The sequence below is a fragment of the Lithobates pipiens genome, unplaced genomic scaffold (genome assembly GCF_037356315.1).
Source record: "Lithobates pipiens isolate NorthernLeopardFrog02 unplaced genomic scaffold, aLitPip1_a1.2 Scaffold_28, whole genome shotgun sequence".
Classification (NCBI taxonomy): Eukaryota; Metazoa; Chordata; class Amphibia; order Anura; family Ranidae; genus Lithobates; species Lithobates pipiens.
The window spans coordinates 183,774,914-183,799,838 of NW_027507789.1; the positions used below are offsets into that span (position 1 = coordinate 183,774,914).

Here is a 24,925-nt window from a genome sequence, read left to right on the forward strand (position 1 = left end):
CTTTCCCCTGGCTTCCCATACCCCTCAGAGACCCCCCTCCCTTCCCCCCTCGCCCCTGTCGTCCTTCAGGCTCCCTAGGGGCCGCACGCGGCCAGCGCCGGGTTTTTGTTTACGGCGTTCCCCGCCGTCTTCTGCGCATGCGCCGGCGGGTCGGATTTTTCGACAGCTCGCTCGGCGCATGCGCAGTGGATTCAGAGGCTACAGCGGCCATTTTTGCTGAGGGCGGAGTGTCCACTTTGCCCTCAGAGTGTCAGGGGTGGAGCACAGGAGTGCCCCCACCCCTCCTCCTCCTATTTATCTCTCTAATAGCCTCAGTGGGATGCCTGTGAGGAGAACTGCACTTTAGAGCTCCAGGGAAGTTATACCCATTCTTCTAAAGGTAGGCAAATGAATTGATAGAAAATATATTTTTTTTTTATAATATAAATATAAATATAAATATATATATATATATATATATATATATATATATATATATATAAATAAATATAAATATATATATATATATATAAAAAACTAAATAATATAAATGGATAATATATATTTATATAAATGTAAATTAATAAATTTAATTCATTAATCGATCATTTACGGTTCCAAATAAAAAAAATAAAAAATAAAAAAAAAAAAGGAGGGGGAAAGTCATCATTTATGCAGGTAAATTCTTTTTTTCCTCGTAAGTTAGGGCACAACCAGTTGATGCTTCTCCTCTGACTCTTTTCCTAGCCGTTGCCTCTGCTAAGCCGCCTAACATAAGTCTTTCGCCGCCCGCTCAAGATCCTACTCTACTCCCAAGGTAAGGACCTACGTCCAGGTAAGAGAAAAAGAGTAAAAAAAGAGTGCACTGAGGATGGTACTTTTTGTACTTCAGTCCTCTACGCCAGAAGACGTCCAAGAGGACCTCAAGGCGATATAAAGACAACGATGACTCTAGTCACAGTAGAGACAGGTCGCCCAGGCGTGGGGATTACAGAAGTGGCAGGAAAGCTTCGGCCAAGCGCCGTCATTCGCGCTCCGAGACCTAGACCCACTAGATGCCAGGCCTGTGGAGGTACCCCACTTCCGGACAAACTGATTTGTTGAAATTGTCTTAGAGACTATGCAGCGGACAGAGAATCTGAGGGCCTGCAAGTGGCGGATCTCCTTAAAAGGCAGTAAAAGATTCCCTTGTGGAATTGGTAGCTACAATGCCGACGCAACAGCCAGCATCCCCTCAGGAGCAGTTGGCTGAGGCCTCCATTCCCGGGCCATCCACGAGTGGAATTTTTTTCGTCCGACGCCTGCATCTTCCTCTAAGCATCAAGATGAGATGGCCATTTCAGAGGAATCTGATGACCTAGATGCCTCCGGCTTTGCCTTCGCCATGGTCCAGCCTTATGTACAGGCGGTTAAACAAGCGATCGGTTGGGGTAAAGAGTTTATCCACCAATCGCTTGGGAAAATTATACCCTCTCTCTGAGGCGGATTCCGCAATGCTGGAGGGCTCTCCAGTAGTCGATGCCGCAGTGGTAAGGCTGGCAAAGAATGTCACTTTGCCCCTGGAAGATTCAACTTCTTTCAAGGATCCTCTGGACAGAAGGATGGACCTTGACCTTAAGAAGGCTTATCAGATGGCAGGCAACGCCTGTAAACCTGCGATAGCCCTGACATCAGTGTCTAACTCATTACGTGTCTGGACGGATAATATAGAGTCGGCAAACCAACAGGACATCCCAAAGGAAGATATAATTAAGGCCTTAGATGAGCTGAAGCTCTCAGCGGACTTTATTGGAGAAGCCGCCATTGACTCAATTCGTTGCTCCGCAAGGGCAATGCTCCATTCAGTAATGGCCAAACGTGCCCTGTGGCTGAAACTGGGCAGCGGACATTGCCTCGAAGCAGAACTGGTGCAAGATACCTTTTGACGGTAAAGCCTTGTTTGGGGAAAAGCTGGACAAGGCCATCTCTCGGGTCACTGGCGGAAAATCAGGCCTACTTCCCCAAGACAGGCGATCCAGACGCTCCAGGTCATTCGCACCCAGGTTCCAATACTCCAAAAATAAGGACTACCGACAGTCCAGGCAAGGGAGAGGCTTCAGGCATAATTGGAAAAGTACACAGTCTACATTTCTCAAGACCCGGAGACAGAGGCCAGTGCCTACCCCACGGGATTCATCAAAATCCTTTTTGACGCCAGGCCAGCCCAAGTGATCCCTGTAGGGGCCAGGTTAAAACAGTTCTCAAAGATCTGGGAACAAAAGTGCAGGGATCCTTGGGTAGTTGCCACCGTCAAACACGGCCATTTCTGGTCTTTCCTAGACAAACCTCCCAAGGACTTTTTCTCCCCGACAAGGGTGTCAAGGTCCCCCCAAAAAGCAGAAGCGCTAAAGCGATTTCTTCTCTCCTTGCAGGAACAGCAAGCAGTAGTCCCAGTACCTCCATCCAAGAGATTTTCGTGTTTTTACTCCACCCTGTTTCTAGTCCCCAAGAGAAATATTTTTCTAGAAAAATTCAAGATGGAGTCACTACAGACGATTATTTATGTAGTCCAACCAGGGGACTGGATGTTGTCAATAGACTTGCAGAATGCTTACCTGCATACACCCATACTCCCTCCTTTCCAGAAGTATCTGAGATTCGCGGTGGGGCAGGTACATCTCCAATTTCAGAGCCTTCCATTTGGCCTCTGCACGTCACCAAGAGTCTTCACAAAGACCCTGATTGTCATCATAGCCCCTCTGAGAGAATTGGGGCTTCGGGTATACCACTACTTGGATGACCTACTCCTGGCGAAGGATCCAGCCCAGTTAGTTGAGCACAGGAGCATCCTTTTGACAACGGAATTCGGATGGAAGATAAACCAGGAGAAAAAGTAATCTCTCCAACCCAGGAGATGGTCTATTTGGGCGCTCTGTTCAACATAAGGTAAAGGAACAGTGTCTCTCCCATCGCAGAAGGCAACTTCCATTATTCAGCAAATGAAGAGAGTGCGCACGAGATCCTACCTGACAGCCTCAAACTGCTTGAGCCTGATAGGCCGGATGTCGTCATGTATCCCTATGGTCCCCTGGGCCCACTGGCATTTGAGACATTTCCAGATGGAGTTCCTAAGACTGTGGAACAGACGATATCTATCCCAACCCATACACTTGACAACCCTGATGCTCAGGAGTCTACATTGGTGGATGAAGAAACAGACACTTCGGAAATCACGCCCGCTAGGGCATGTCGACTGGATCATAATTACTACCGATGCCAGTGCAGCTGGTTGGGGAGCACACTCCAACCAGACCTCAGTGCAAGGAAGATGGTCCTTCCATGCAGCAGGCATGGTGTCAAATGTCTTGGAGCTCAGAGCAGCCTACCTTGCACTACTAGCCCTAGAGTTCGAGATTTCAGGGAAACCAGTTCTCCTCAGGATGGACAACAGGGCTGCGGTATCTTATGTGCACCGACAAGGGGGGATGCGCAGCAGGTCCCTCCTGAACGAGGTGGAACCCATATTCCTCTGGGCGGAAAGGAATTTGAAGGACCTAAGGGCAGCCTATCTGCCCAGTCATCTCAACTCCAGGGCAGACAGCCTTTCCCACAAGTTCGCGGATACCAACGAGTGGTCCCTACACCCGGAAATCTTCAACTGGATAGTGAACCAGTGGGGTCCCCTCGAGCTAGACCTCTTTGCGACAGCATTCAACACCAAGCTTCCAAGGTTTATCTCGAGGCTTCCTCACCCCCAGGCGGAGGCAACAGATGCCCTCTCAGCCCCTTGGGCATGCAATCGGGCCTATGCCTTCCCCCTGTGGCCTCATTCCAAGATTTTTGTGAAGACTTGTGAGGGAAACCTCGACGGTGATAGTGGTCCTACCATATTGGCCAAAAAGGCCTTGGTTCCCCACGGCAATGGATCTGAGCACCCGACCTCTGGTCAAGGTTCCAACAATACCTCTTCTCCTGTCGCAGGGATGTCACACCCATCCAGATCCCCACAGGCTGGACCTTCACATCTGGCAGCTGAAAGGAAAAGGTTCCAATCCCTAGGGTGCTCCGACAAAGTGATTGCAGCCCTGCTCAAAGCAAGAAAACCATCCACAAACGACATACGATAAAGTGTGGAACAAGTTCAGGGCCTTCATGCTTGACAGAAGCTATGATCCAGGTTCCCCATCATCCTCTCAAATTCTCGAGTTCTTGCAGACAGGCCTAGACCTAGGTCTTGCATTAGGTACACTAAAGGTGCAGGTATCAGCGATCTCAACAGCAACCAGTAGAGGATGGGCAGAGGATCCATTGTTAATCCAGTTCTTCAAAGCTGTCAGAAAGATCCGACCACCAACCAAACAATCTTTTTCCCACTTGGGACCTTGCCGTCATCCTGGAGTCCTTGGCCAATCCACCCTTTGCCCCTTCGGACTCGGCATCGCTCTGGAATCTAACCTTGAAGTTAGCCTTCCTGATAGCTATAACCTCTGGCAGACGGGTTTCAGAGCTCCAAGCTTTAGGAGCAGATCAGGATCACATTATATTTTACCCAGACAGAGTGGAACTCAGAACAGTGCGATGGTTTATTCCCAAGGTCGCATCATCCTTGAACATGTCGGAACCTTGGGCACTCCCAACATTTTCAGAACAGGACTCCGGTTCTCTTCATGAGCTAGACATCGCCTCCACTTTGAAATGCTATCTGCAGGCCACAGCATCATTCCGGGCTTCCATCAGGCTGTTTATAGTTCCCTGGGGTAAAAACAAAGGAAAGGAGGCGTCAACAAGAACGATTGCCTCATGGATCGTTAAACTCATCCACAAGGTGTACAGGACGAAGGGACTGGAACCCCCTTCGGCGGTCAGGGTGCACTCCACCAGAGCGGTTTCTGCTTCTTGGGTGGCAAGAGCGAATGTGTCGATCGAGACTATTTGTCGGGCAGCGACTTGGTCGTCCCAACATACATTTCTGAAACATTACAGGGTGGACCCAGGAGCTCTCTTCGGTGGAGTTTGGCAGACAGGCAGTCACTTCGGCCTTCGCTTCTTCTAAATAATAATTTCTTTAAAATAAACTTCTAAGTATCCCACCCGTCTCAGCTATTTGTCACAGGTATGCTGCCATGGAGGCACCAGGAAAACAGAAAATTGTACCATACTTACCGTAATTTTCTTTTCCTGGTGCCTATAAATGGCAGCATACAATCCCACCCTCGGTATTCTATATTACGGAGAATGCTGGGGCTGCGCTAACCATTTCTTTTATAATATTCACTAGTCCTGAGGGAGGAGCCAAGACGGAGCTTGTCACAGGTATGCTGCCATGGATAGGCACCAGGAAAAGAAAATTACGGCAAGTATGGTACAATTTTCTGTTTTGGCATGCTAGGAAGAGAATGTTACACAGGGGCTAGCTTACAATTTTTATGTTTGCCAGTGTCTAAGAAACAGTTTCATGCTGGGTACAGGAGGCGTTATGCTGTGCTGGCCTACAGAGGTTTTATTTGCCAGTCTCAAATCCTCCTGTAGACAATATAATTCATCAGTATCTGACTTCATGTCCCTGAAAAGGTACTTTTGAAATCGTATTTACATAGTAAGGATTATATGAGATTTACATGATTAGGTTTATTGCCATTTTAACTTAAGTACCTTTATGTGCATCTTTCCACGTGTAGATATTACTGCAGTTTACAATCAGAAAACATAAAACATATGCGATTGTTCTCTATTCTGACTGGCATGCTCTGCTATACCTTTGTATTCTATGACAGTCTCATACAAATACAAGTTTTGGTTCAGAGCGGCCTCTACCTTTGTCTTCCTGTGGGTGAGCCCTTTTAGGCTTTTGGCGTCCTGAAGTGTTGACCAGCTCCTCCCTGCGTCGGGCTTGAACAATGTGAATCGTCTCCAGGTAGCGATCAAGAGTAGTAGAAATGTTGATGTGAAATGGCATACTGCAGTAGCGCTCCATTTTACCCACCAGGGTCACCACCTTGTAAACAAAGTTGGATTTTACCAAGCTGCTTAGCCTTAGATTGCAAGGGTAAACATTAAATAGAACAAACAATGGTAGCAAGAGCCACCCAGAACAACCAAAAAAATGTAACTGCATATTTTGGGCTAGTGCAGACACTAAATTTTACATAAATGGATAAACTGACTCTTTAATAATGCCCATTATCAACTACAAGCTTTGATAAAATGTGGCCCCATGCACACTGGATGTTAAACATTGAAAAACTTGCTGCAAAGCTACTGGCGTTTATAACCTTCAGCGTTTTATTTTTTTTTGTTTAAAAAAAAAAAAAAAAAAAAAAAAAAAAAAAAATAAAGTTAAACAGGATTTTTGTACTCACTGTAAAATCCTTTTCTGACGTTCATTGACGGACACAGCATCTTCATCTTGACCTAGGGTTATATCGCCCCTCTCCTAAAGGGGAGATATAACCAAGGTCAAGATTAAGATGCTGTGTCCGTCAATGAACGAAAAAATTCTTCCTTCAATGGATCAAAAATATCAAACCCTGGTTAGCAGCGTTTGACTTTTTACAGCTGAAAAACTCAAAGCCCACTAGTTTTGAGGTTTTCTTTTAAAGCCAAAAACTTTTAACAGCCTGTGTGTGCATGGACATAGGATTATGGCGGCCATACACGGTTCGAATTTCGAAAGAATTTTCTTTCGAAATTCGCATCTAAGAATTTTCGTATGAATTTCGCACCATTAGTGGGCTGCAGCAACAGCCGATTTTCCTGCGGAAATAAAATTTGAGGAATCGGACATTTTTTAGAAAAACGAACGATTTTCTAATCAATGGGAGAATCGTGCGAGAAACGTAATAAGAAAAGAAAATGTACGGAGATAAAAGAAAATGTACGGAGAGAAAAGAAAATGTACGGAGAGAAAAGAAAATGTACGGAGAGAAAAGAAAATGTACGGAGAGAAAAGAAAATGTACGGAGAGAAAAGATTCCCAGCCAAGAAAATTCTTTTCTGTAGCAACATGAAGTGAAATTGAAGGCTTGGTCGGCCGAATTTCGAAAATCAATGGTGGCACCATCGGATCACAAAAAAACGAATTTTCGGATTTTGAAAAGAAAATTCGTTCGATATTCGACCGTGTATGGCCTGCATAAGATGGGGAGTTTGATTGTAGAAAAAAAAAAAAGTATGAAGCCAAAAACTGCTGTAAAAACGTCCACATCTGTTTACATTGTGACAGCTGTGATTGGACACAGCGGTCACGTGATCGGGAGGGCCAATCACAGCAGCCATATTCTAATCTCTGCTCAGCTGGATTCTGTGATCATAATGATCACAGGATCGGACCACAACGTGCATCATGCTTGAGCAATTGAGAAAATGACCACCCAGCCGTTTATGTGCAGTGGCCGGGTGGGAGGTGGTTGGTGATCTTGATTCTGGGTCCTGTGCTAAACAGCCAGCCTCATGCATTGTGAACACAGTTGGCTGGCTGCTCAGCATGGGCACCATTCATTTCTGAATTGCAAAGCGCTCTGATTGGACAAGGTGAAACAGATGTCACCACCCTGCCTCTGCCTTGTCCAGTCAGAGAACACTTCGCATTCATTCAGTAAGTGCAAAAGTGTTCTCTGAATGGTAGCCGTGGTGAGCAACCAACTTCCTGTGCTCAGTAAGCAGGAGTGCAACCACTTGGGTAGGCACTTGCTTCTGGGTACACCAAGTGAGCGCCAGCTTCCAGGGGGATTGGACCCCGGTATGGTATATACATAATTACAGTATGTAACTATGGAGAATATATCTGTGCCTAAAACATAAAAAAAATAAGATTAAATCAGGTTGGACGGGGGACACATACAGCATGACGACTTTCAAGGTTAGAAGTTCACTAGGAATTGAAGAGACATTGGGTTCACTTATGTGAGCATACAGTATGTATACAGCATTAGCAAAAAAACAGAACTAGACTCCTATGCAGCTGTGCAAAAGCAGAGCATTTCTAATAGTGATCTACTATGCAGCAATAGATCACTATAGAAGGAATTTACTGCTGTAGGGAAATGCTGGACAAAGCTGCAACAGTACTGCCCAAACTTAAACGCTGACAGGAACGGTGATGTCACATGAGGTGCAACTACCTGATCCAATCACCATATGGAAGCATACCATTTACATTAGCTTCTACAAAACATTCCTATGGCGTGATCTGTAGAAGCATTGGAAGCACAGGAGCTGGATGCTAGATGTCACTGACAGTCAGTGGTTCCAGCCTGACCCCTGCGGACTCCTTGTGCGTTTACTTAAAAAAAAAAAGGCACTCCTAGTGTTGAAATGGCACTGGGGACTCAAAGTGATAAGAAATATGCAAAGAATTACAGGCGATATCGATGTTTGCCTTGTTCCTTATATGTACTTTGTGTAGCTAAAGAGCCTGACCAAGGCTAGTTGAGAAACTAGCAGATATTACCAAATATTACTAAAAGCTTGTAAAAGGCACTCTGGCTTTGGCAATAAAGCTGACAATGCACCATAAACACCAGTGTGCCTTAGCCAATGGCAAGTTGCCAAATACTGCTATAAAATGACTGTAGAGATTTCCTGGTATGACTTTGCTGTGGACCTCCTGCTAGAAGGGTCCCTCATCCGTTTGTACTGGTACATCTGTAATAAATCTGTCTTCTAATCAACATGACCAGAGTTGACTGATCAGTAAGAGGAATGGAATTTTACTGACACAAAGTAAACATGTACTTACAGTCTAGTTTGCCGGTCTAAAAGATTTGTTTATTGAAGTACAGCAAACCAGTAAAAAAATCTTTAACATAATTGCAATTAGGAGCAGCCGAGTGCCTGTACCCATTTGACAGTGCAGCACATACTGTAGCCTCATAGGGTCCCATCAAGATTTTAGTAGACATACCCTGCCCACACCAGTATCAATGCCAGATTACAATGAGTGTGTCGGTCTATAAACCAGAAGAGCTACTCCACAAAGACACTGAATAGAAAAGTGGGCTTGAGCAAAAGAGCCAGTGTATAAGAGCCAGTGTATAAGAGCCAGTGTATAAGAGCCAGTGTATAAGAGCCAGTGTATAAGAGCCAGTGTATAAGAGCCAGTGTATAAGAGCCAGTGTATAAGAGCCAGTGTATAAGAGCCAGTGTATAAGAGCCAGTGTATAAGAGCCAGTGTATAAGAGCCAGTGTATAAGAGCCAGTGTATAAGAGCCAGTGTATAAGAGCCAGTGTATAAGAGCCAGTGTATAACGCTTACTCCTAACACATTTACAATTGTCTCACTGTTTGATGGATAGGGTTATGTGCCGATACCATTATGTTACATGTGACCCCTATGCACGGGTGTTTATGTTTTAAACATTGCCGGCTATTTGTAATTGTATTTTTTGTATTATGACAATGCGGGTAATACCACTTCTTTTTATAGCGTTAAAAGGCATTTTTAGTGTTATTTCACGATCAGTTTGCTTTTGCTTTTTACACTCATAGCTTTGAGCCAGAGTATCTTTTTCAGATTGGTTGACCTACTGGCTGGGCACTTTTGTATACTGTCCCTTGTTTGAGGGTTTTCCTGTCCATCATCGGAAGAGGACATACATGAGGGACTGGCGAGTGTTTGTTTGCTCATCCCCGAACCAACCCCCCACCGATGTGTCTTTGGTCATCTTCAGAAGCTGCCAGTAAGACTCGACACAAGAGCCACCCAGAGGGTTTAATCTGCCTGCACTTGTGACTCTGCTCATGAGGGAGTCCATTTGCTCCGGTAAGGACCCTCACGGATCTTTCCTCCTTGAAAGCTGTTCACTGTGAAAGTTGATTGGCATTGACATGTGTTTTCTGAAGTGCACTGAGCAGTTTGTTTCCATTTTTATTATAGTTCAGACTCTCATATTCATCATCTCACTGATCTATATCTATGGACAATGTTTGAAAGAAAGGGGATGTATAGGGGCTTTAGGACTTTAGAGGCATTAGTTATATATTCAAGAAAATGTTCAAGAAAATGTATTAGGTGATGATTAGAGAATTGTTATAAATCTCACCGTCGGGATCTGAGACTTTTGTCGTTTATATAAGAGGGTAGCGCGAGCTTGGCGTCTTGCCCCGTTATATGCTTTTTGCAGGGTTGATTTACTATAGCCCCTGGCTTTCAACCGTTGCTGGAGGAGTTTGGCTTGGGTCTTGAAATGAGAGGCATGTTTGCAATTACGTCGCAACCTAATGTATTGAGCATAGGGAATGCTCCGCAAAAGAGGGTCCGGATGTGCACTGGTAGCGTGCAGAAGAGTATTGCCCGAAGTTTCCTTTCAATAAAGAGTGGAAGCAATATGTCCACTCATCTTTTTTGATAGTAAGATCAAGGAAAGTAATTTGGGAAGGGTGACTTGAAAATGTAAATTTTAAATTGAAATGATTCAAATTGAGTTTGGCAACAAAGGATTCGAGCTCACTCTGAGTACCAATCCATATAACGAAAACGTCATAGATGTAGCGAAGCCAGCAGAGAGCCTGGCTTGTATACATCGATAAGGCATCGCTGGAAAAAAATATGTCGTTCCCACCCCCCCAGGTACAGGTTAGCGTATGCCGGGGCACATACAGTGTTTTTATTGTGCCCCAGGAAGAAGCGTTCCTAAACGCGAAACATGTCAGGCATACCTATGGGATGCTACACCAGCTCATCACTATAGTGACTATATATGTATACTCTGACTACATTTGGTTCATAGGAGCTACTAATATTTTGAATTGTATTCCTATATTTTTGATGTAAATGCTGGCGTAGACCCATATATGTGTAGATACAAGTCTGTGTCAAGCTTTTTAACTCTTATTTTGTATGTTCTCAACTTTTGAATAAATTTATTAAAAAAAACATTTTCTTGAATATATAACTGGTGCCTCTAAAGTCCTAAAGCCCCTATACATCCCCTTTTTCAAATTTATATTCACCAAGGATGATGGCACCCTCCTTATAAAATGCTAAAATCGAGATATCCACTACTGAGCCACTAAGTGTTTGATATCTTTTTGTTCTCACATTTTTATGGACAATGTTTGATTTATTTTTGATTGGGGTATTTTAATATTTATTATAATGCTGAGATTCACTGTTTAGCGCAGCAATTTTTTTGATACATGCCATAGTGATTTGATGTTTTTTGTTGCAGCTTTTTAGTTTTCACTGTCTAGTGCAGTATTTTCTGTTTATATTTGATGGATAGGGTTACCTGGGTGTAAATCCAGTATATAACACAGAAGACACAGCCAAGCAGTGGGAAATTTAAGATGACATATCCACATATTTTATGGATGATGGCCTTATCAGCCATATCTCGACTGTCCAATCACATCTACTTCCCCAGCCACTGAAGAAAACAGCCATAAAAGTTGTCAAAAAGACCTAAACAAAAAGTAGTCTGCCAGAAAAGTCTGCAGGGCAGTTATCTACCCTGCTGCAAACGAGTTCCAAGTACCCTGACCTGCTGCAAAACATTTCCACTGCTGATCGGGGTTATGGTACTATGATCCTTCTATCTTCCAACAAAACCAAAAATCTCCCTGTCCAATAATAACTGCCTGGGGGCTTGGATTACTGCCTACAGAGAAATCAATTGCTCATTTGTTGCATGGGCTGCACCGTACACAATAAATGCACATTTCACCAGGTTTAGGGCTAGGGTTAACAGAAAAATACCTATCCAACCTGCTAGAATTCCACTGAGGTCTTAACGTTGACTTGGCAACTTTGCATTTGCTGCATTGAAACCCAAAGCATAATTGTCAGCTCTGCCTGCTAAACTACAGAACTCCTTTTCATTTTTAAAACATAAAGGTGTTCTGTAGTCCAGCAGGGGGGAACTGGACAGAGCTGACATGTCAGAGATCAACGTCACTGCCATGTACTCGTTTTGTAGAAGGCGGACCTAAAAGTTCAGCTAAAACTGAGCATACAATTGCAGGACAGTATGATTACATTACACTGCACGTTTTGGCCACAAGGGGGCAAGCTACTCTTTACCACTGCAGATAAGACAATTGTAAACATTCCCCTTTATTAATAGATGCCAATTGTACAGTGCTGATTGTATACATTAGAAAATGATAGCATAATCCTGTAGGTTTCATTAATTTCTAGCTACTGGAAAGGGAAGCTGTTCAATTTATAAAATAAAGTTCAGCACTTACTCTAGCTTGTTCATGCAACTGATCAACTATCAGACGATCAACTCTGGAGGGATTTGCAGGAAGTTTTTGAATGCAGATGTTGTTTACACTAGAAACCATCTTTCCAGGGTAAGCCTCCATAAAGATCAACTCTATCTGGAACCAAACATACAGCCAAAGTCATTTTTGCATATATATAATTGCATTGCATAAGGCCTGGTACACACGCAACGTTTCTTTCGTTCAACCTATCGAGCTGAACAAAAAAACTGACAGATCACCATAACACAATGTTGATGCAGAAATCTAAACCACTGTGTCTGTTTTAACCAATCCGACAGGTTTCTTCAAGTCTCTCAATGGATTGACTTGGGTACAATTAGCCTGCCCAATACATGGATTAAATCTCAGCCAGTTAGGCATGTATGGCCAGCTTAAAGCAGAGTTCCAGTCCCCCAAATCATTTGTTTTTTTAAAACTCCTCCATTCTTGTCTACACATAAAGCAACATTTAGATAATAGCTTGTGTGGTCCTTGCAGTTTATGTTAAAATAGTGGAATACTATACCAGATCTCGGAAGCAGGCAGGTTCCATGTCAACTGTGGGCATCTGAAGCCCTCGTCTTGCTGGCTACCCAGCATGCACCTCCCAAGCTCGCACCTGCACAGTAATGCCACTGCGCGGCGCTCTTCCTTTGCAGTCTGAAAACAATAGTTATTACCCGTTAACTAATTTTCCAGGACAGAAAATGAGTTACGGTTTACAGAGATAGGCTCCTCTCACCTAGCACAGGAAACAATCCACATTTAATAAAAAAGACAGCCCACAGGCAGTAACCCCAAAGTTACGCAGAGTAACTAGATATCCAACATGTCACGCTTTAAAATTGCACACTCATGGAATGGCACCAAATTTTGGTACTTAATCTCTATAGGCGACACTTTACATTTTTTACAGGTTACCAGTTTAGAGCTACAGAGGAGGTTTAGTGCTTGAATTGTTGCTCTAACGCATGCGGCAATACCTCACATGTGCAGTTTGAACAGTGTTTACATATGCGGGCGGGACTTGCGTGTTGGCTTCTGAGCGCGAGCTACCGGGGACAAGGGCGTTTTAATTTTTATACTTTTTACATTTAATTTTTTTATCACTTTTATTGTATATGTAAACATCCCTTGTAATAGGAATCTATTTGACAGGTCCTCTACGGAGAGATTCAAGGTCAGTAAAAACCCACATCTCTCCTCCAGGCTGGAAAGCATGAGATGAGAAAAAAAAAAAAAAAAAAAATTCACAGATCTCATGCTGACAGCCACGATCGCAGCTTTTACAGTCAGATGACTGGTGACCATCTGGTCACCGGAAAGCTCTATGGTTGTCATCCAGTGGCCTCCGATTCTTTCTTTGGGTCCCTGATGGCACGGGAGAGTCCGGAGAAGCACTGCATGGCAGCTTCTCCAGTAACTTTCAGAGAAAGCCTGCTGTGCCCGCAAGTAGGTTTAGAACTGCACAAGATCAATGTAAGCAGTGTGCAAGTGGCTGTTGCGCTCACATGCGTTTGTTCACTGCACGGCCAAAATCATAGTAAATGTTAACCACCTCCCACTGCACATATACGGCCATGTGGGCGCTTCCTCCTGAGTGGACATTCAGGAACGTCCTTTAGGCCGGGTTCACACCGCTGCGATGCGGGAACGCCGCGAATCCGCGGCGTTTTCCCGCATCGCATTACTCCCGCCGGCAGTTCACACTGCCCTATGCGGACGGCTGGGAGTGTCAGTGATATGTTAATGACACCCCCAGATCTGTCCGCATATCGCAGTGCGATCTGCCGACTCGCACAGGAATCGGATCGCATGGTGTGAACCCCCATGCGATCCGATTCTGTTGCGGACCAAAAAAAGGGTCCCGTGCGAGTTTGCTGCGGGAGCGATGCGAATTCAGCCATACTATCTGTATGGCTGTACTCGCATCGCTACGGAGATTGGATGTGATTTGCGGTGCGAATCACATCCGGATCTCCCCCCGCAGCAGTGTGAACCCAGCCTTAGAAGGGAAAGGGATCGTGCGCATGCTTGCCCCCGCAGCAGCACAATCAATGAGCTTGTGTCAACTGGACACGGCGAATTTCAGATCGTCAGGAGGGCTCTGTGATTGGCCCTCCTGATCACATGATCACACGATGGCTGTGTCCAATCACAGTCATCATGTGATGTAAATAGAGCTGGTTGCTAGGCAATCAGCTCTCTTCTCACACGGAAGTGATCAGTGAGGATAGAGCGCTGATGGCTGCAGCCGGCTGGTGGTCGAGTATAAGCGGTTTCTTACACTGATCGCTGGCCCAGTGTCCCCACACCACCCAATGATCAACTGCACACATCTGTACATGATCATCTGCGTACATATGTGCATGATCACACAAATTATACACTTAACAGAATTTTTTTTTTTTACCAAAGACATGCTGCAGAATACATTTTGACAAAATTAGATTGGATTTCTTTTAAAATAGAAAGTAGAATAGTTTCATTTTTTTGCCCTTTTTTTCCTCTATTGCAAAAAAAAAAGTTGTGAATACCAAATTAAAGCTCCATTTGTGTGAGCAAACGGATAAAACTTTCATTTGGGTACAGTGTTGCATGACTGCAATTGTCAGAAGTGCGAGAGCTCTTAAAGCTGGAAATTGGCCTAAGGAAAGTGGTGAAACTGCCCAGTATTGAAGTGGTTAACCACTTCAGACCCGGACCATTTTGCTGGTCAAAGACAAGACCACTTTTTGCGATTCGCACTGCGTTGCTTTAACTGACAATTGCACGGTCATGCGACATGGCTCCCTAACAAAATTGGCGTCCTTTTTTCCCCACAAAGAGCTTTTTGGTGGCATTTGATCACCTCTGCGGTTTTTATTTTTGCGCTATAAACAAAAAGAGCGACAATTTTGAAAAAAAATAAAATAAAAATAACTTACTTGTTATATCCCCCAAAGATATATAAAAAAATTTCCCTCTCAGTTTAGGCCAATACGTATTCTACATATTTTTGGTAAAAATCGCAATAAGCGATTGATTGGTTTGCGCAAAAGTTATAGCGTTTGCAAAATAGGGGATCGTTTTATGGCATTTTTATAAGTTTTTTTTACTAGTAATGGCAGCGATCAGCGATTTTTATTGTGACTGCGACATTATGGCGGACACATCTGACACTTTTGGGACCAGTCATTTATACAGCAATCACTGCTATATAAATGCAGTGATTCCTGTGTCAAATGACACTGGCAGTGAAGGGGTTAACCGGTGGGTGGCAGTGTAGGGGTTAAGTGTTCTTAGGGGTGTGTTCCTAACTGTTGGGGGTTGGGCTTTCATTTAGTGAACACTGATCTCTGCTCCAATCACATGAGAGAGATCAGCGTCACTAGTTGCTAGGCAGAATGGGGAAATGCTGTTTACAACAGCATTACGCCGCGCCGTGAGAAGATCGTGGTATGCCCCCAGCGATAGAGTCCACCGGACCCGCAACCGGACTCACGGGGGTCCCAACCGGGATGGCAGGGCGGCATTAAAGATTGGACGTACCTTGGGAACCAGTTAAGCAACATACATGCAATTGCATAGGTTGAACAGGCACACCTCTAAACTTGACAATTTTTAAAGCAGATTTACACAGGTCAAGTTACATTGCCAACATATGACATGCACCTTGGTAAAATTATATAAAATGACTCTCGCCCCTCTAGCTCCTCCTAAAAGGGCATTCAACCCTCCCCCTTCTAATGCATACAATTTCCTTGGGCTATCTTTTGCTTTTAAAGGGGAACGCCACACTGCATTGCTCTCGTTTCCTTCCTCTAACCCCTTGGATTTCCATGGGCTAACTTCTGCTTTTAAAAGGGAAACTGTATGCCACTATTCTTTAAAGGCCGTGAGCTGCCTTCACCAATCCAAACCATTTCAGAGCATACAACAGGGACAGCTAGGAAAGGGGAGAGGAGAGCGATTGCCCAAACCTCCTCCTGAAAAATACAAGGTCACATGCATTCAACATAGCTGGCTTTGGGGCATGCTGGGCTCAGCCAAATGCCAACCACAAAACACCTTGTACCCACTAGTTTAAAGGGGTTTTCCACATTCCGTAAAGCCCCGTTTGCAGCCCCCCCCCCCCGGTTGTGTGTAAGAGGCCCTTGAGGTGGTTGAATTTTGGGGTGCCCAAGCCCCTCCTGCCCCAAAGCATCCATCCCCCTTTCATGGTTCCATGGGCTGGCTTGCCGTTTGACTAGGGGTTTGTTAGCGTGTGGGAGGGGTACAATATTTTGTTTGGGGTGGTATTTTTCATGTGGGGTTCTCATTTTAAGCCTCAGACCCAAATGGCCATGTATTGGGGCAGGCTATTTTGTTTTGGGTTAAAATCTTGTAGCTGCAATGTAGATTTGTAAAGTTCTCTAAAGCAGTACATCTTGGAAGCAGCATTTTGGATACATGCTACAGATGCACCACTTTATAGGCAAAGACCCCCAAGTTACTAGCTTTTAACCGGTTTTGGACCAGTCACTGCACTTAGTGCAGCAGGTTGGCCTGGCTGTGCAAAGCGCTACGTAGCTATACGTTGCATGTACCATCTCAGTGGCTGCGGCGATCGGATTCGATCCCCAGGCCAATGGTATCAGGCCTGGACCTGGTGATTGCTCCTGACGAATGAGATCCTTCCCCTGCATGTCTAAGTGTAAACACAGCAGGGGAACTGATGTCATCTCTCCTTGTGCAAGTCTTTTCGTTCCAGAGAACAGAAGAGCTCAATAAGTGCACAACCCTACACTGATACCAGTACACGCAGGTACACTTGGCACCCCTGATAATCACCCCCCCCCCCCCGTTAACCCCTTCACCCCTCAGTTGTTGGTGCCATACCCAATTGCCCACAAGGCCAGATGCTGGTACAAAAAAAAAAAAAAAAAAGTGTCTGTACATTGAAATTGGCTCTGCTGAACGCTTTTGTGCTATACGAAGCTTCAGGACAGACTGGATCCTTCCTTAAATTCCAGGAAGAGATCGTCACAGCCCTTCTGTTTCCAGACAGTGCTATGGCCCACCTGCCCAAATGCAGTGAGCCGGCTGCATGAGAGGCATTTTATATATGTCCTCCCTGGTACCCCTACCCAAAGAAACCCCCAAAAAAGGTGTCAGCAAACAGATTTAGGCACGACACGCTTTTGGGATTGTGAAAGGATCGTTGAGTGTATAGGGGGGGGTTCATCTTTGGAGGGGATCCATGATGATAGTCGGGGGTGAAGGTGGGCGGCGCCTGTATTTGGATCCAGTGTGGTCTTTGTTCTATTATAGACTGTAGAAAGTTGGGCTAGTCTCGCCTGATATCAAAGTCGTGGCAGCCCTAATCCACCCTGTGTAACCTGCCGGTATATAGTGTTTCTAGGCAACCTATGTCCTGCACCTCCCCAGATAAACCGGACGACTTTCCTTTGGAGTGATTGCAAATGGTCTGTGTAGGTTAATCGGGATAGCCAAGTATAGCAGTCTGGGGAGGCGTGTTCTTTTTATTGAGTGGATCCTACCCAGACAGGATAGTTCTTTACTGGCCCAGGTCTTAAACCTGACTCAAGTCTCTGGTAGGTGGGTAGGAAATTTGCTGAATCGGTTGGTCTATTTTGGCGGTAAGGTTGAGCCCTAAGTATTATATTGGAGACGTGCCATCTAAACTTAAAGGAGCTTTGCAGCGTCTCCACTGTGGCTGGTTTCAGAGCCATGTTGAGGGCATAGGATTTGTCATGGTTTACCCGGAAACCTGAAGCCATTGCAAATTTGTTCAAGAGTTTACAGAGGTTGGGGAGTGACGTGATGGGCGTTACAAAAAGTAGCATATTGTCTGCGAATTGTTTATTTGGGAGCCACAAGAAATTCCTTGTTTATTGGGATTGGAATGAACTGAGACTGCCAATGTCTCAATGGCTATGGCAAATATTAAAGGGGATAGGGGGCATCCCTGTCTAGTGCCCCTTGCTATGTTGAAAGGTTTGGAGTGGTGGCCGAATCAGTGCTGTTTGTGTGGAGTAGAGCAAGTGTAGAAAGCGATTTCCAAATCCCCATTGCTTCAGTAAGGTGAATAAATAAGTCCATTCGAGTGTCAAAGGCCTTGTGCAGGTCTACGGATAAAAGCATCCCTCCTTGTTTGGGGCCCCCATCCCATCCTGAATGTAGAAAGGAGAATAGATCAATGGCCCTCCTGATTTGGTCTGGCCCATCTGCCTGATATGAATCCTACTTGGTCCTTGTTGACGTACCGATTTATAAAGGAGGCTAAGCAGTTGGCCAAGATTTTCTTTAGAATCTTGAGGTAGTTATTTGAGGGAAATTGGTCTAATTCTCAACCTCGTCTGGGTTCTTATTTGATTTGGGGATAACTGTTACGTAGGCAGCATTGAGCTGAGGATCTAGGAGAGATACCTGTGTCTTTGCGTTAAAGAATTTTGCCATATGAGGCGCTAACTTGTCTGCAAAAGATTCGTAATATGGCAGAGAGAGTCTGGCCCAGGCACTGAGCCCGTTTTGAGGTTTTTAATGACCTCCCTTATTTCTTCAGAGATGCTCGCTCGCTTATTAGTTGGGATCATACTATAGAGGTTGGTGTAGAAACCTCAGGAGGCTTCTAATATCTTGTGGGGGTCAGCAGAGGGTATTGCCTGCTACTCTAATCCTAGGTAGGCAGTAAGTATGGTGCCGTGGGGATAGCTTAGATGCCAGCATCGGTCCCATTTTATCTTTTTGACTGTAGAGTCCAGCCCTACTCCAGTGGATGGGTTTCTCTGCTTTTACTGTGAGGGCCAAATTCAATTTCAGCCTGACAGCATCCAATAGGGCTTTAAAGGGGCACTTGTGTTGGCTTTTGAGGGCAACAAAAGTCTTTACGTTTTTAATGTCTATTAGTCTCTTTAGTTGGGTTGCTATGCTGATTTTGCCCCTAATGGTGGCTTTGTGGGTGGCCCAGAGGGTCTCAGGGGAGAGATCTTCTACATTGTAGAGTAGGAAGTATTTCTTCAGGGATTTCTCTATTTCGGTAGTTTTAATGGGGATGGATACTTAGGATGGATTTGTTAAGTCACCAGTGCGAACCCAACAACCTAGTGAGGGCATTCTGCATAGTGAGAACTAGAGTGATCTGACCAGGCAGTCGATTATGGTCACCTGTGTCAATGTAATAAGGGTGGGGGGGGGGGGGTACCAGAATATTATCTATTCTGGCGTATGACTGATTGGGGGGGGGGGGGGGGGCTGAGAAATGTGTATAGTCCTTTAAATGATTACGCTCCCTTCAAATGTCGACCAGGCCATGAGAGTTGAGTGATTTAGCAACATTCAGGCTGGCTTTGGTGGGGCATGTCAGTTGGGCCGGGGGGGGGGGGGGGTTTAAAGAGTCCCTGGTCGAAGGCTATGTTTGAGTCCCCTCCAAAGATGACTGCCTTCTACTAGAGGTAGCAGGGTTTTGAGGCGTATTTGGAAGAATTTGGTTTGGCCTTTATTGGGAGCATAGATTATGGAGTAAATGTTACCCTCAATAGTACCTTTGACTAGGATGGATCTACCCTCAGGCGCTCTGGTCAGATGTGGGAAAACTTGCTATTCTTGGGGATCACTACTCCTTTAGTTTTGTTTGGGGTGTTCACTAGATAGAAAGTTGGGTAGTGCGAGTGTAGAAATTTGGGGTTGTATCGGATGGAGAAGTGTGTCTCTTGGACCAACACTATTTAAGTATATCAAATTTAACAGCATAAAGAAGTTTCAAAAAATTCAAGTTAGACTTACCGGTAACTTGTTTTCCAGTAGACTTTCAGGACAGCCACCCGAGAGATCATGGCTTCACCTCCCAAACACCTCCATCAGCTTTTAGGGAAGTCTCCATCTAGCCTTCCTCAGTTGTTGTAGAGATGCTCCAACCCCTGCCGCACCACACAAGCAACAGTTACGTCATAGTATTACAGCAAATCACAAACCACAGGGTGGGTTATTGCTGTCCTGAAAGTCTACTGGAAAACAAGTTACCAGTAAGTCTAACTTGAATTTTCCAAAACGACTTTCAGGACAGCCACCCGAGAGGATTACCGAGACTTGCTCCATTCAGGGCGGGACGACAGCCTGTAAGACTTTCCTTCCAAAAGCCTGATCCCCAGCCGATAACAGATCTAGTCTATAATGGCGGGCAAATGTCGTTAGACTTGATCAGGTAGCAGCCTTACAGATGTGTTTGGGGGTGGCGCCAGCTTTCTCTGCCCACTTCACTGCTGTAGCCCTTGTGGAATGAGCCCAGACGTTCACTGGACTGACCAACACAGGAATATGCTTCTGAAATTGTCATTTTCAGCCATCTGGCTATGGTTCCCTTGGATGCCTGCTTTGCCTTTTTAGTGCCAACAAATTAAACAGAGCATCCGTCTAAAGTCTCTAGTGGCTTCTAAATAACTTAGAACTGCCCTCTTAACATCCAAGGTGTGGAAATCTTTCCTACCTGAAGGATTAGAGCAGAATGTAGGGAGAACCATCTCCTGGGAATGATTTTGAAGTGATGCCACCTTGGGCAAAAAATTTGGGTCTGTTTTAAGGACTAACCTGTCCGGAAAAACAAAAAAAGAACGGTTCCCTGATTGACAATGCCTGTAGGTCACCGACTCTGCGAGCTGAAGTAATGGCTACTAAAAAAATAGTCTTCAAAGTAATCCATTTCAGGGAGACAACCAATAGGTTCAAATGGGCCCCTAGTCAAGGCCTGTAAGACAGTAGATGGGTCCCAGCCTGGGCAGCTTCTAGATACTACCGGTCTAGAGCGAGAGAGCTCTAAAAAACCCGATTACTAAGGGGTCCAATGCCAACGGCTTCTCCAAAAAGACCCCTAATGCAGCCACCTGCACCTTCAGGGGGCTGATTGCCGACTTACTATCAGCACCTTCCTGTAGGAATTCCAGAACTGAATTATTTCGACTTGGTGATCTAGCTTAAGTCTTGCACCAGGAGTTAAACACCTTCCAGTATTTAAAATGTATTGCCCTAGTAACTCCTACTGGACAATAAGGTAGCAACTAGCCTGTCCGAGAAACCTGTCAAGCGCTGTTCTTCAGAAACCAAGCCGTGAGCCTTAGTTTCTCTAAGTCTTGATGGACTAGTGGGCCCTGCTGTAGCAGATCTTGTCTCAGGGGGAGATGCCAGAATGGTCTTTGTTTCATCTGAAGAAGGGCCGAGAACCATGGTAGTTTGGGCCAAAAGGGGGTGATCAGAATTAGCCCTGTATCTTCTTCCCTGATCTTCCCTAACACCCGGGGAATCAATTGAAATGGGGGAAAGGCATAGGCTAGACAAAAATTCCAGCTGTGTGCTAGTGCATCTACTCCCAAAGACCCCTCATGCCTGTTCAGAGAGAAAAAACAGAGGGACCTGGGCATTTTCCTGAGTGGCAAAGAGATCTACCTCTGGCTGACCCCATCTCTCTCCAATCAGTCTGAAGACTTCTGGATTCAAACGCCACTCTGCCTCTAGAACACGATTCCTGCTGAGAAAGTCTGCCTTTTTATTCAGGGACCCTTTCAGGTGGACCGCTGGTAAGGACTGAGTAAACCGCTCTGCCCAGCCCAGGATACCTTTTGCTAAAACCTGTAGAGCCCTGCTCCTGGTTCCTCCCCGTCTGTTCACATATGCCACTGTGGCATTGTCCAACAGAATCTGGACGTGTTTTCAAACCACGTCTGCAAAGGCCCATATAGCCTTCTCCACTGCCTTCAGTTCCCTCTAATTTGAGGACCTCTGCCTCTATGGACCATGGGCCCTGGACCCACTGGGTGTCCACATGGGCCCCCCCAACCCCAGGCGCTGGCGTCTGTTAGCCGCACCTGGACTGGGAAGGACCATAAACAGGCCTTCTGAAAGTAACTGGGTTTCTCCACCACCACAGACCCCCTTCTAACTGAGGTGGGGATCCTCACCAGATCGTCCAGAGAACAGACGATGATCCCAAGCCTCTAGTAGGAAAGCCTGAAGAGGCCTGAGATGCTTCGCCCATTGGACCGCCGGAAAGTGAAGGAAGTCAATGTCCCTAGAACCGACATCACCTTCCTTGATGGGTTGGGGCTGGTTGCACTGCAACTGTGCTACCCCCTGAACCAGCTTCTCTTTTTTCTTCCAGCAGGAAGATCTTTTGGTCTATGGAGCTGATCCGAAACCCCAGGAATGTCACTTCCTGAGCGGGCACCAGGTTTGACTTTTGAAAATGTATGACCCAACCCAGCTTCTTTAAGTGGCCGCAGGCTCTGACAAGGTCTTTTTGAAACCCCTCCCTGGTCTGGGCAAACAAGTCGTTCTAGATACGGGATTACTGAGATTCCCTCCAGGCAAAGGGGAGCCAACTCTTCCGCCATAATTTTGGTGAATACCCTCGGGGATGATGACAGACCAAAAGGGAGGGCCCTGAATTGTAGATGAACAACCCTGCTCCCTTCCCTTAATGCCAACCTCAGAAATCTGAGACCTGCTCCAAATCGGGACATGAAGGTACGCATCCTGTAAATCCACGGAGGCCATACAGCAAACCGGGGACAGGTTTTACTGAAAAAAAGAATCCATCCGAAACCTCTCGTACTGCACCGACCGGTTTAGCCCCTTGAGGTTTAAAATTAGACGGAACTTTCCCAACGGTTTCCTGACCAGGAATACATGAGTAAAATCCCTGACCTAACTCCTCTGCTGGGACTGGCAAGACCACCCCTTGAAACATCAGGTCCTGAATTAGGGCCTTCATAGCATCGACTGGGTCCCTGGGAACATTGGTAACCAGGAATCTTTGAGGGGGCACTTGGTAAACTCGATTTTGTAACCCTGGGAAACCAACCTCAGGACAAATTGATTGAGTTATGGTCTCCCACTGAGGGAAAAAACTTCCAAAGTCTGCCCCCTACTCTGACCAAAGAGTCATTGTGACTTGGAGGTGGACGCAGGAGGATTGAGGACTCCTTTACCCTTTGGCTTCTGTGCCCAAGATTTCCTCCTGTTTTGCGTTCCAACCTCCACTTGACCCCTAGGTTCCAGAAAAACAAACAAACACTTAAGCGCTTGCCTTTTCTTTACGGGAAAGGACTTCCTCCTGTCCGCCGTTTGGTCCAAAATAGAATCCAACTCTGCACCGAACAAAAAATCCCCTGAAAAGGGTAAGCCACAAAGCCTATTTTTCGAGGCCACGTCTCCTGGCCAGGTCTAAAGCCACAAGGTCCGTCTAACCGAATTGGTCAGGACGGCTGACATACGGACAGATTCTGCCAAGGCATCAGCAATATAAGCAATAGCCGCGGACAGAGTAAGGAATCCAGGATCACTTGCTTAGGGGAATCAGCCATAATTTGAGATTTTAATTGGTTAACCCAATGGTCCAGATTCCTTGCCACAGGTAGTCGCCATGGCTGGTTTCAAATTTATCACTGACTGCCAGGCCCTTTTCAGAAGCAGATCCATCTTCTTATCCATAGGTTCCTTTAAAGTGCACATATCTTCAAAAGCTAGATCTGTTGATTTCGATACTTGGGGAAATGCTGAATCCAGCTTCAGAAAGTGTTCTCTACGGCTCCAGTCATTCCCTTTTAATCATGTCAGACACCAGGGAGTGCACCGGGAAGGTGCGAGATTTTGAATCCCCCAGGCCCCAAATACATACGATCATGCAAGGATAGCTCCTTTTCCTCTTCAATACCCAAAGTGGCGTAAATCACTTTGAGGCCACCCACTTCTTCCAATGATAATTTGTACTTGAAAGCTGAGTCCTCATCCTCTTCCTCAGTCAGATTCCTCTAGGGCCAATGAAAAGGAATCCTGTGAGGCGTCCTGGGACAAACCTCCCCCCAACAGCAACTGCGAACCTCCTGGTTCTAAAGGGGACTGCTGAACTTTAGATTCCCCCGATGTTCCAGGTTCTTCTAACAGCTTAGACCTGAAAGCCTGAAAGGTTGCTTTAAGCTCATCCTTAATGGATGATACCAAGTCCCCACATAATGACGGGGACTCCTCCCTGACTAGGCTTGTGATACAAGTCACAGAGCGTCTTGGCCCAGGTTTCTCCTTGCAAACAGGACATCTCCTTTTGACAGGTTGGGCATAGCTCTTCGCCAAACAAAAAAAAATACAAAACAAAAAACAAAAACAGAAAGACGAAAAAACCAAGCTTTTTTTGCAAATAAATGCAACAAAACACCCAGGTGCAAAACCACCATTCCTCATTGCCCTCACAAGCTGACACCCCCCAGAATCTTCCACCATTGCACACCTAGCAAGGAAGGGAAAGGGAGGGGGGTGTGGGGAGTGAGGGGGAAAGAAAGGGTTAACACCCCCCCCCCCCATACACACAGGAGCCTAGGATCCAGTACATCAGAGCCCCGCTCCTAGCTTTACCTTGCTGGCGGCTTGCCCCCTTGTCCGTATCGCTATCCATCGCTAGGACATACACTCCTGCCGGTCCCACATTCGAAAACACCACTGCGCCTGACCGGAAATAAGGCACCACTTGGTCCTCTCTTCCTGCGTTCCAACACCAGGAAAATAATGAGGAACGCCGCAAGTCCCGCCCCCCATGCCCGAGGGACGCGGCTAAGCCCCCTCTGCCGCCCGAGATGAGCGATTGCGCTCCCGCGATGCATGTGGGAGTTTTGAAAAAGAATTGCGGTTGCCACTCTGACCAGAGGACGGAGGAACTCCCGGCGTGCTGGCTCTGAGAGAGCCCATGCTACCATCCACATCAGGAGAATGGGAGGACCAGCTCCTGAAAAATGAA

General features: G+C 45.7%; 1 protein-coding gene across 1 annotated transcript in view; it reads right to left on the reverse strand.

Annotated features, from left to right (window-relative positions):
• MEIOC (meiosis specific with coiled-coil domain) overlaps window positions 1-24,925 on the reverse strand; it is a 68,061-nt gene that overhangs the window by 7,502 nt on the left and 35,634 nt on the right. Inside the window, exons 6-7 of the mRNA XM_077460092.1 lie at window positions 12,145-12,279; window positions 5,773-5,953 (exon numbers count right to left, since the gene is read on the reverse strand). Coding sequence (XP_077316218.1) covers window positions 5,773-5,953; window positions 12,145-12,279 — 316 coding nt within the window. The remainder of the gene's footprint in view (window positions 1-5,772; window positions 5,954-12,144; window positions 12,280-24,925) is intronic.